Source organism: Mastomys coucha, unplaced genomic scaffold (genome assembly GCF_008632895.1).
Source record: "Mastomys coucha isolate ucsf_1 unplaced genomic scaffold, UCSF_Mcou_1 pScaffold15, whole genome shotgun sequence".
Taxonomy (NCBI): Eukaryota; Metazoa; Chordata; class Mammalia; order Rodentia; family Muridae; genus Mastomys; species Mastomys coucha.
Window position 1 is genome coordinate 21,034,466 of NW_022196897.1, and position 12,647 is coordinate 21,047,112.

The following is a 12,647-nucleotide window of genomic DNA, read 5'->3' on the forward strand; positions in this document are numbered from 1 at the left end:
GTGTGACTCACTCCATGCCCTCTTCCTTACATGGCAAGAGTTCAAATTGCAATGTCCCCTTTTTCTGTGGTGAGAGTTCAGGCATGATTTAGACTCTACAGACCAGAGTAGTTTTGGAGAGGCTCTGGAATAAAGCCAGACAGAATGAGAGAAATGGGCATCATTTTGCTCTGCAGAGGGCAAAGGGGTTCTGTGGATCTAGACTCAGCTGCTTTTTGATTCCAGAGTTTTCTGAAGCTGTGGTAACAGATGTGGAGATCAAGGCAGAGTGGGCAGTGACGTTCTGTAGTTAGTGACAGCAGTAGCAGAAGTTTCTAACCACTTGACTTAACTTTCTGTGTCACTTGGTGTTTCTGATGCTAGGAATTCAAATCCAGAAGCTCGCCCATTCTTGGAGAACTTTCTATCCTGCCCTCTAGCCCCAGTTCCTTCTCTATTGGTTTCTTATCATGAAGTGGAATCTTTCTTTCCCGATGACTGCAAAGCATCAGGAGAATACAAACTAATCAGCCCTCTGCTTCTCTCGGGACATTTTAAACAGTTCATTCTTTGTGTCCCTATTAACCCCCTCTGCTTATAATGAGAAGGGTGGATTCTGTTATCTGCAACAGATTACTGTTCCTGTGGCCTTTACAGTGTTTGTCTGATTGGATTGTTACAGTTTGTCAAATTGGCTTAATAACAGATGGAACTCTATGTGGGGTAGGACAGGGTTCAGATTTTTTCTATTTGGAACAATGTTCAAATTCCATGAGCAGCAGAAAGAGATGGTGTACTTTTATTGGAACACTTAGGAGTACAGTCCTGAGTAGAAGAGAAACTTTGCTTCAAGCACTAAGTACTTCCCTAGCAGGAAGAAGTGCTTAGGCCAATGGAGCATAGTACATGACAGACTTCCCAGGTCACTGTGAGGGAGCACACTTTGTTCTTGCTGTTGAAAACTTGCCTGACAGTGTGTTGTCTGGTGACAACTGTGTGATCCTAAAGTGTGCTGAAAAGGTAAGATGGCTGAAAAATCTGAGTCTAGCTGGCAATGTGCTAACATGTCCAATGAGAGAAACTGAACCACATTTTAAAGCCACTCTAGCTTGGGGCAGAGGCAGGGACTGGGAGCCCTTCATCACTGAATTCACTCTGCTTTATTAACCTCATGCCCACTGTGATGGGAGATGGAGCTCAGAGCCACACACCCAGTCGGCCCCATTCCTTTTTCACATGACACTCTTTCAAATGTGGAAAGGCAGCCATTATCTCCTTGTGAATTTTTCTTTTATCTTTTTTCTTTTCTTTTCCTTACTTTCTTCCTTCCTTTCTCTTCTTTTCTAACAGATGAAACACTTTCCCATCCCCAAATCCTTTCCCTTTTCTAGATAGATTTCTTCCAGTATAAATATCTTTACAAAACCCCAAATCAACATAAACAAACTATGAGTTTTCTAACAGCCCCTGCAACTCCCGCAGAGGTGACTAGTGGTTGTTTCCAACCATCTCCTGTCATTATCTTCTCCCTATTCCAAAAACAGTCTTGTCAAAGGCCAGCAATGACCCACAGAAGGTCAAATTTAGTGGTTACTTCTTAGGTGATCAGGTTTGATTTAAAAAAAAAAAAAAAAAAAACATAGCCAGGAGGTGGTGGTGCACGCCTTTAATCCCAGTACTTGGGAGGCAGAGACAGGCAGATTTCTGAGTTCCAGGCCAGCCTGGTCTACAGAGCGAGTTCCAGGCCAGCCAGGCAGTCAGGGCTATACAGAGGAACCCTGTCTCAAAAGAAAAAAGAAAAAAGAAAAAAAACCACTCCCCTTTGCATAAACTATTTATGACTTTTTACTTATGTGTGTATATTTATTACACACACATGGTTCATATAGATATATTGTCTGCATTTGTGGGGCACTCATACGTGTATGGGTGTGTGCACACATGTGTTTGTGGAGGTCAAGACTGATGTTGGATGTCTTTGGTCACTCTCCACTTATATATTGAGGCAAGGTCTCTCCACAGGACCCAGAGATTGACAATTTGGCTAGCTGTGCTAGCCAGCCTCCTCTGGGTTGGAGGTAGGCCACCATACCATCTGGGGGACTAGAGATATAAATGTGGGTCCTCACGGATGCACAGTAAGTACTTTTTCTACTGAATGATCTGTTCAGACATATATATATATATATATATATATATATATATATATATATATGTCTCCCCTAAGATCTTCTGAAAACTTTCCAATCATATAACATATTCCTCATACAATAGTGTCCTAAAGTCTCTATTATCCCTTAGTTCCACATTTTTTAACCTTTACTCCAGTAATTCCTAATCAAATGAAAGGTCAAACTAAAACCAAGACCTTGCTACATTCTTTCAAACATTTATTGCCCAAATATCCATCTCTACATCATCTTATAAGTCAAACACCAAGCACATGGGGCCGGTGAGCTAGTGGGCAGGGCTGGGAGATGGAGGTGGGGGTGGTAAAGAGATCATCTGTCAAGCTCAACAACCTGAGTTCGAGCCCTAGGATCTACTTGGCAGAAGGGGAGAACAAAGTCCTCACCAGTCATCCTCTGATCTGTACATGTGCACTGTGCTGTGTACATGCATGCATACAAGTACAAGTGTGCACACAACTAAACAAACAAAATGTTAAAGAAACTGCACTAAATTTTAACTGGTCTGAACTGAGATATGCTCTAAGTTAAAGTGCACATTAAATTTTGAATGAAAAAAAGTAAACTCTTGGTATTTTAAAATATTTGTTACATGTTAAAATAATATTTTTGACACATTGGGTCAAATAAAAGAGTCAAGTCAGTTTCATTTACTTTTGTTTTCAACAGTATGGCCACTAGAAAAAAATAATTTCATATGTAATTTTATACACTGGTTGTTCCCCAAAGAAGTAACCCACAACTTTTCACTGTGATTCCTCATGTTCTGATACAGTTCTGGTAAACATTTGTCTCTCTCAACTTTTGTCAGTCTGAATGTTTGTGTGCCTCTCCCGTGCCTCCCAATTCACATGCTGAAATTTAACCCTGGTCTGATTAGTATGGGGAGAAGACCCTTGGGGGGGTCTCTGTCAGGCACCAGAGCTCTCCCTGTGAAACTACTAAAAGAGAGAAAGCTTGTTGGCTTCAGTTAAGTCTCTACCACGTGACTGCACTTCTAGAAGGTTCTGTCTCTGAGAAACAAGCACTCGTCAGTTACAAAATCAAATGGTGACCTAAGTCTGGCTTTTACAGCAGTGGGAACTGAGAGCACACTCCTGTTGGCTACAAATTGATAATAATGTATTCCAAATGGTCTCTGCCAGCAAGCAGCCCCACAAAGGACAGCCTTCTACTTAAGTCTCTTTGGAGTCAGGCTCTGTCCTCTCAGACCCTAATGTTTAGAAACAACCTGATGTGTACCCTTCCCCACCCCACTCCCACTACTCCCCCATATGTATGAACACTGTTTCAGTGTTTCCCAGCAAGGCGTCTGACTTTAGAGGACTCAGTTCTCTCATCTGCCTACCTCACTGCTTGTCAGACTTCATCTCTCTTCAGATCTTCAGTTCTGGAAACCAGACGACCAAACCTAATTTCTCATATTAACCTTCTACAGCAAAACTAATTTAACTATTGTCTTCCTCCAAGAAAGGAAGCTGGTTTGCATTAATTTAAAATCTTAGTGAATAATGAAGATTGGTTTTACTTCCCCTGCCCTTAGGAGAACAGATATGATATGAAAATTAATTTTCCTCTGTTGGCCCTCAGAGCCCATTATGTTGGCCCAATGCAAGATGGCTTTTCATAGTCTTTCCCAAGAAGACTGCTGTTTACCCAAAAGAAAACTGTCAGTAGCAGATTTATTTATGATTAAATACTTAAGGCCTTGACACAAACAAAAGAATGATGATGTAATATAGAGGAACTAAAGACTACAAAGGCAGTGCCATTTAAGTGTTCATTAACAAAACCACCCCAAACCCAGAAGGCCCCTACAAAAAGACAACAAAACCGAAAAGTCAGAAGAAACATATGGAAAAAGAGAATGCGACTGCATGCATAATGGATAACTGCTCGTTTCAGAACCCAGTATGGCCTGGAAAGCAACAGGAACAAGAAAGCGTTTGTCTTGGCATCAGATTTGCTCTTGAAGATGTGGGCTTTCTGCATGACTAATGAGGAGGCCATCATGTACGGAGCAATATTTGGAAAAGGACAAACTATGTTTTCCACTCATAATTCAAACTTTTTTGTCTAGTGGGGGCTCTGCAGCCACTGTGGCTACACTTAGCAACTGTAATGTAATCACAGAGTTAAGATAGTCTTTTAGAACAAGAACTAAATTATAGCACCAACCCAATTGTGTCTATGGACAGCGCCCTGACAACTGGATTTTAAGAAGGCTTTCTACATCTATATCTTTCTACATCTGGTCTACCCAAGCTCTTCCTTCTGGAAAGAGCACTGTGATTTCCCCTAGGAAGTCACTACCTCCTGGTCTCTATGAATGGAAATGATTTACCCATCAGTTCTGAGTTGAGTACACAATCCAGGTCTGACCATTTGGTTCAAGGATGTTCCCTAGCCAGTGAAGGTCACTCTAGACATTTACTGAGAATAAAGCAGTGTCTTTCTGGAATAGAACAGGAAAACTACAGTAGTTAACTTTCTTTGCCTATCTTGAGAACAAAGTTGAGCTGGTTAGCTTTTGTCAACTTGACAAAAGTTATCTTCAAAGAAACCTCAGTTGAGAAAATTCTTCCATCAGATTTGCCTACAAATGGGATGTTTTCTTGACTAATGGTTGATGTGTGAGGGCCAGCTCACTGTGGGTGGTGTCAAACCCTGGGAAGGTGGTTCTAGGCTATATTAAAAAGAAGGCTGAGCCAGTAAGGATCAGAAGGCTTAGAAGCAAGCCAGTAAGTAGCACTCCTCCACGATCTCTAGTTCCTGCTTCCAGGTTCCTATCTCAACTTCTTTCAATGATGGACTATGGTGTAGAAACATAAGATAAACCACTTCTACCCACAGTGCTTTGGGCCATGGTATTTATCACAACAATAGAAAGCAAACTAGGACAAAAGTCACCGCAGAAAAGGAAGACTTGGATGACATTATTGAAACACCTGGACCACCTACTCCAAAAGCTTAATCCTACCCAGCATTATGCAACTGCATGAACCAAAGCTTCTCTTTTGCTTGCCATTCATAGCCTTTGATATTTTAAAATGTACTCATAAGGCATGGATGCAAGTCTATCAGACATGATGATTAGTGTTATTAGTCCAGAATGGAGTAGATTTCAATGGAGATTACAGTTGAATAGCCGGGTGTGAGAAGCACCTAATCTAAGCCATTATCTTTCACCTTGAATTCAGACCATGGAAACAACACAGGCACCACAAGTGGCTTCACAGACAGACATATGAGTGATGGGCAGCAAGGATGAGGCAGGCTTCAACAATGCTCTTAGGAAAGCAAAGCTGCTCACTAATAAAATGCTTTAAATCAGGCCTAGAGAAACGACTTGAATTGATAAAGTGCTTGTTGTATTAGCATGAGGACCATAGTTCAGTGCCCAGAATCCATGTGAAAAAGCTGGATGAGATAGCACTTGTAAGTGCTGGAAAGAAGGAGACCAGTGGAAAGTTCCTGGGTCTCACTGGTCAGCTAACCGAGCCTAACTGGTGACCTCCTGACCTCCTGGTAAATGAGAGACCCTGACTTAAAAAAACAATGTGGATGGCTGCTGCTGCTGCTACTACTACTATACCAAATCTGGGCCCATGGGAACTCACAGACTGAATCACCAACCAAAGAGTATACATAGGCTAGACCTAGGTTCCCTACACATAAATAGCTGGTGTACAGCTTTGTCTTCATGTGGGTCCACTAACAATTGGAGTGGGGGCTGTCTCTGAATCTAACTCTGTTCCCTGTCTTTGGATCCCTTTCCCCTAGCTGAGCTGCCTTGTCTGGCCTCAGTGGGGGAGGATGAGCCTCATCCCAATGCAACTTGATGTGCCAGGGCAGGCAGGTACCCTTCTCTGAGGAGAAGGAGAAGAGAGAAGGGAGGGAAGGGGTTGTTAGGTGGGACTGGGAGAAGAGGAGGGAGAGGCTGCAATTGGGATGTAAAGTGAATAAACAAATTGATTAATGAAAATAAATACATAAAAATAAATAAATGAATTAAAGACTCCTTGACCCCATAGAGAACATTAAGGATATAAGTGACCAGCTACAGAAGATGCTGGAGAAAAGTTTCTTACATTACCATGGAAGATTGGTTTTCAAATCAGGAGTGAGTGTTGAGAGGAACCAGAGGAGAATATGATCAAAATACATTATATGAAGTTCTCAATGAATAAAAAAAAATTAATGAAAAAAAATTCACTTGGTAAATTCAACCCTGAAAGGCAACCTGCTAACACTGTAGTTCACCTGAAGCTCAGCCTCCATGAGCTATTTCAGCCCAAGTGACACAGCAAGTGACAAATACTTAAAATAACACAAGTTTATTACTTGTCTTTCTTGATGGTTAGAAGTGGGGGCAAAGCCGCAACAGAATCTTAAAATATCATGTACCTGCCTATTAGTGTCTTACACGAAGTAGATGTGGCTAAGAACTTTCATCAGAAAGTTAACCATTCTGTCCATAACTGTCAGCTCCAATGCTTCCCACACTCCTGGAAGGAGCACTTCACACATTAGGTCATTTAAAGCTCACATCAATACTAGGCGATTAAAAAATGAGTTAACCTGGTCTACAGAGTGAGTCCAGGACAGCCAGGGCTATACAGAAAAACCCTGTCTCGAAAAACCAAAAAAAAAAAAAAAAAAAAGAGTTAACCAAGGTTCATAGAGAGCTAAGCAACTTTCCTAATTCACATGCTTGATTGAAGAAGGCAGAAACTTGAGCCCAGGTCCTTGTGCATGAATACCATCCGAAAAATCATGGTGAACACATTCAGGGCAAGTTGTTTAACAGAACAGGTGTCTTCTCTGATGCCTCCAAGTAAAGCTAGTCTTTCTCATTACTACCAGCCTGATGCCCAGTCCCTAGGCCATTTCTCGCTCCTTCACTTTCCTTAGCTTGCTGTGTTTGCACACCAGTAATCAGAACTGACCCAAGATATTTAGTAAAGAGAACCGCCAAACTGTTAATGCTGCAGAAGTGCACACTCAGGCAGACACACAGACCTACACACAAAGATAAGAAGATGAAGATGATTAGGTAAATATGGCTAAAACTCATTCTCAAAGGGCCTAACTATGAGGCAAGGAAGGGTGTTTAAACTCGATGCAGTTGGCCATGAGAAGTAACTGAGGCATACAGATGAGGCAAGGCTTTCCCTCCTGATTGTGTTTCAAAAGCATCCAACAAGCTCACAGACAGCTGCAGGCCTCTGGTCAATGGGCTTGGTATAAGGAGCCATGCACCTATTCAGTTAAGATATAGACAAGAAGTTCTGACACCCAGACAGAATTGTGAGGTCATTTGGATTACTGAATTATGGAAGTTGTTTTTAGAACAACAAAGATAATGGAGAATTACTTTATATGCTAACTTTAAAATTTCATTAAACATGGAGAAATTGTACATGAATATTTATCTATTTTAAGTTAAGGGATTCTTTTACATGAACATAAACAAGAGGAAGAAATTAGTGGATCTAAAGTTCAAGACAATAGTCAACACACACAAACATTGGAAAACCACCACACAGAAAGTGAAAAGGCAAGCTGGGCAGTGGTGTCGCATGCCTTTAATCCCAGCATGTAGAAGGCAGAGGCAGGCGGATTTCTGAGTTCGTGGCCAGCCTGGTCTACAGAGTGAGTTCCAGGACAGCCAGGGCTACACAGAGAAACCCTATCTCGAAAAACCAAAAAAAAAAAAAAAAAAAAAAAAAAAAAAAAAAAAAAAAGAAAGAAAGAAAAAAGTGAAAAGGCAAATAATTAACTGGAAAAAATATCTGATACATGTTTACTCCAAAATTCCCATTAATAAATAAAAAGAGTTTCAATTCTATTAGGAAAGGATAAATATTCCAAAGGAAAAAGATGATCATGTATACAAATATCTTAAAATAAGTAAAAAATATGATTTATGAGAAAAACTTCATTATTAAATAAAGAAATTTAAATTAAAACAAGGTATCACTTTGGCAAATATAATGATAATGCCCAGGGGAGCACTCTGGAATCCTGCTTCAGAAGACTTTAAGAGGCTCCTTTGTTCTGACCCATAATTCCCGTTACTTTCATGATCTTATCTTATGGACCAGTGATGTCTTCACACAGAAATAACTACACATAAATGAGCTGCATCTCTAGGAAAAGTGAAAATAGTAAAAGATAGGCTAAAAATAGCTAGACATCCATAGAGTAGGAGATCACACAGCAACTGAAATTTTTTCTTAAGGAATATATAAGGGGAACTGGTGAGATGGCTCAGCGGGTAAGAGCACTGACAGCTCTTCCAAAGGTCCTGAGCTCAAATCCCAGCAGCCACATGGTGGCTTACAACCATCTGTAATGAGATCTGACGCCCTCTTCTGGTGTGTCTGAAGACAGCTACGGTCTACTTACATATAATAATAAATTAATCTTAAAAAAAATGAATATGTAAGGATTACTTTTAGTGTTTATGATGTATTGAGTGAAAAGTCAATTAAATTGATAAATATACATGGAGAAAAGGCCAATTATATCTATAGTAGGATTATGAATCAATAAACTATCCACTGGGCATGGTGGTCTTTAATCCTAGCACTTGAAGGGCAGAGACAGGCAGGTCTCTGCGAGTTCGAGGCCAGCCTGGTTTACATAGTGAATTTCAGGCCAACCAGGGGTATATGAGACCTGTCTCAAAAACAATGAAGCAAACAAACAACAATAAAACACTACCACCAATACTACCATCAAAATAATTTAATTATCCTGTTTATGTTTTTCTTGCATTTTCAAATTTCATCCAATAAACTATTTTTAGAAGATGAAAAAAAAAAAGCTATCTTACAGGCCACTAGATAATATCACAGTGTATCAGAGAACAAAAACACCTGGAGGCTTGGAAGTCATTTTAGTCCTTGAAGAATCTGGTCATGAAGACAAAGGGGAAGGAAGTCTAATTACTATGCCAGCACTGTCCACTACTGCACACATTTCTCAGTCCTCCTCACACTCTTAGCAGAACTGCTGGAGCAGGTGTTTCAAGGACTGAGCCTGAGAAAGCCAATTAATGTTGATGCAAATCTGGCCGAGGTGGTAGTGCTGGGATCAAGGCGATTACTTACATTGAAGGCTAAGCACAACTCAACCCTCAGGTGTCTTAGCCAAGTATTCCACAGCCACAGGTGTCTGTGGCTCCGCACTGCGTGGGCTGCGTTACAGAACCATTCTTTCCTGTCTCCGACAGTTCTGTAGCAGCATTGTCCTTAGCACTCTCCTTCAGACCTGAGAGATTCTCTTTGCTCCAGTCTCTTGGTATACCTCTCCCTATTCTTCACGCTCAGGCCACAGAGATTGTCAGCTGCCTAGGTCTCCTGTCTAAGGGAAAAATGTTCCACTCAAAGGTCACCACACAAAGATTTAGAACCTTCTTGGCAGATGTCCAAGTGCTAATCACACAAAGCTAAGCCTAGAGTTCAAGAAAGACTTTCAAAAAGAATTGATGAGCAGTTCTACAGACTGAGGGAGGTGTGACCAAGCCCTTCAGGATTTGTGATGGGCCAGGCTTGAGCCAGCTGTGGTGATGGAGCAGAGGCTAGGACAGCCTTGGTCTCTGTCCTCACCACACAGCATCAGAACTGCTGGAGCAGTGTGTCAGGGACTGAGTCTGAGAAAGGCCAATTAAGGGCATCACACCTTCCTTTAAGGATCTTGGCTGGTTTGCTTTGTGCCTTAGCAAATTAACTCTCTTTTCCACCTCAGTGGAGGTTAGAGTCCCACATCATTTTCTTCTCCTTGTCCCTGCCCATGCTATGGCAATGGAAAAACTCCTCAGGGGTGCAAGCAGCTGTAGGCTAGGGGGGAAGGGGCTGGCTTCAGGATACCCTTCCTAAGGCCATTATTAGAGAATACTGATGAGAATCTGGCCCAGATGGTGGTGCTGGAGTCATCCTGAAAGGACTGAGTCCACCTGGAAGCAGGATCCACTTCAAGTTATAAGGAATCCCTCGGAGGTGGGAGTAAGCAGGGCATAGGCACTGGCATCAGCCGCAAAGGGAAGGGCGTGTCCAGCAGCTGCCAAGCTTCACCTAAGGCCAGGCTGGCTCCTCGGGAGGGCGCCAGTTAAGGAAGGTAAGTCCGGGAGAGGCACGGACAACCTGGGAAAGAGAAAGGACCTAGAAACTATGCAGGGTGCCCCCGACCCCAAGCACAGATGGGCGGGGCCGCAGGCAGCAGGTGTTCAGGCACCCGGGGTGCGAGGATGGATTATAGAAAGCAAGAGGAGCCTAAAGGGTGTCCTTTCGGGGGCTGAGGGGTTCCGACCTTGTCCTTGAGCATTTAGAAGCAGGCAGGTCGCGTTCTCCACAGCCCAAGACCTCCCTGAGCCATGGTGTGCAGGGCCTGTCACGGGGCCGAGGCTTCGGACGTCCACAGCATCCGCTGGCCGGACACAGGTCCTCAGCCCTCCCGCTGGGCACTCCCTCAGCGTGGCCCGGCCGCTCGATCGGGCTCTGCGCCGACTTCCTCCCACGCCACGGCCTCGCCACGCTCTGTCCCCTCACACCGCCACCCCCCACGTGGCCTACTCCCCTCTCCCGCCCCTAGAGGCTGCACCCCTCCGGGACAACGGTACCTGGGACTCTCAAAGCTGCACCCCCTGCGCCGCAGCGCCGCCCTCTTCTGCCGCAGGAGCGCAGCGGCGGCCCCGCCGGGTTCCTGCTCCATCGCCCCGGGCGGGGGCCAACGGCTCGGGCACACTCGGGTGGGCTCGGGCCTCGGCGGTGTTCGGCCGGACGCTCAGCTAGCGCGCCGCAGCCCACGCCCCGCCCCTCACCCCTCGCCGGACCCAGGCCCCGCCTCTGTCCCGCCCCAAACTCCAGCCCGGCCCGGGACCTCAGGCCCCGCCCCGAATTCCAGCCTAACCACGCCCTCAGACTCTCCGCGGGGTCTAAGCCCCGCCCCTACTCTATCAGGTCCCTGTAACGTTCCTGAGGCTTTAGCCCCGCCCACACTCTAGCGGCCCACCACGCCTCAGGCTTTAGGCCCCGCCCCCACCCCTGGTCCCTGCCATCACTACCACGCTTCTGGCTTTAGGCCTCGCCTCTGCCCCGCCCCCATTCTAGCAGGTACGCCTCTACCGAACCGGCTTTAGGCCCCGCCCCTAGCCTAGCCAAGTCCGCCTCATTTCTCTGGAGCTAGTCTCAGGCACCGCCCTGATCTCCTACCGAATCCCCTCCCTTCGGCCCTTTTGGAGGCCTTGGCCCTCCCCCTGCCTCGTCCCTAATGTAGCAGATCCTCCCTCACCACTCAATAGGGTTTAGGCCCCGCCCCCTCACCGCCCCGACCCAGCCTATCTGAATTAGGTTCAGGTCCCGCCCCTGTCCGCCTTTGCCCCGCCCCAATCAGGCAGGTCTCCTCTCAGCTCGGCTCAGACTCCACCCATGCCCCGCCCCAAGCACCAATCCCTTACCTATTATGGGCTCAGGCCCCACCCCAAACCCTCATCCAGTCAGTCCCTTTGCCCTTCAGCTTTGCCAAGGCCCCGCCCCATCACCTAGCCCAACCCACCTCACACCCTGGTCTGGGCACAGGCCACGCCCCAAGCTAGTGATCTCTGTTTCCCCCGCCCTTCTCAGACCGATGCAGGCCCCACCTTGCCTCTACCCCGAGCTCCAGCCACGCCCCTCCCAAGCCAGCCTTGCCGAGATCTTCTACCCGCCCTCCCTCGGCTCTTCTGTGTAGCGCGCAGGCCCCCAATGCCCACCAGGTCCTCAACTTCGTCGGGTCCACGGCCCATCACTCCCGCTCCTGACCATTCCCACAGACCTAGGCCCTGCCCACCACACACACAGACACACACATACCACCACCACCACCACCACCACCACCGAGCGCTCTATCGGTCCTCCACACCACAGCTCCGATTGCTGGGTTCTCTGCTGACCCTCCTCACCTCAGCACCTCCCGGTTCTTTCTGTCGTAGCACCGCCTTCTTTTGGGGGCCGCCTTTCTCCACATCCCGCCCATAGGCATGGCCCCCGACCTCGGAGCTCCGCCTCTTCTCTGTTGAAGCTGAGGTCTGTACTTGGAGCAATTCTGCGTCTCTCGTCCCTTGGCTATTCTGCTCTTAGCCCTCCCCGCCTACACTGCAAGTCCCGCCCATCTAGCCCCGCCCACGTCGCCTCTTTCTCACTTCTAGAGTACCTGGATGGTGCGGGTCTTCTTAGCTGAACTGGGGTCCACCATGAGGCTTGCGCTACCTCAGGATCTAACCAGTCAGCAAAAGGAGATACTGCTGTCTCCTGGTGGTTGTTTGTGGTGTGTGACACAGTGAGGCTGAGGGGAGCTTTGGCTGGCTACCAGTTGTGGGTTCAGGTTTTTACTCATAACCTTCCAGTTTTGTGACAGCCCCACCCTCCACCCCTCATTTCTTCCCAGTCCAGATGCATCATCTCAGAGTCCTTTAACATTGCGTTGGAAAATTGC

At 45.8% G+C, this 12,647-nt stretch overlaps 1 protein-coding gene across 8 annotated transcripts in view; it reads right to left on the reverse strand.

Annotated features, from left to right (window-relative positions):
- Garnl3 (GTPase activating Rap/RanGAP domain like 3) overlaps window positions 1-12,285 on the reverse strand; it is a 153,515-nt gene extending 141,230 nt beyond the window's left edge. For 2 of the 8 annotated variants that reach the window (XM_031369888.1, XM_031369886.1), the window contains exon 1: window positions 10,795-11,002. In XM_031369888.1, coding sequence (XP_031225748.1) covers window positions 10,795-10,886 — 92 coding nt within the window. In that variant the 5' untranslated portion in view covers window positions 10,887-11,002. Of the gene's footprint in view, window positions 1-10,484; window positions 10,720-10,794; window positions 11,003-11,631; window positions 11,656-12,114 lie in introns of those variants that run through there. The other 6 variants (XM_031369891.1, XM_031369892.1, XM_031369887.1 and 3 more) reach the window with 5 other exon arrangements.
- Window positions 12,286-12,647: the final 362 nt, after the last annotated feature.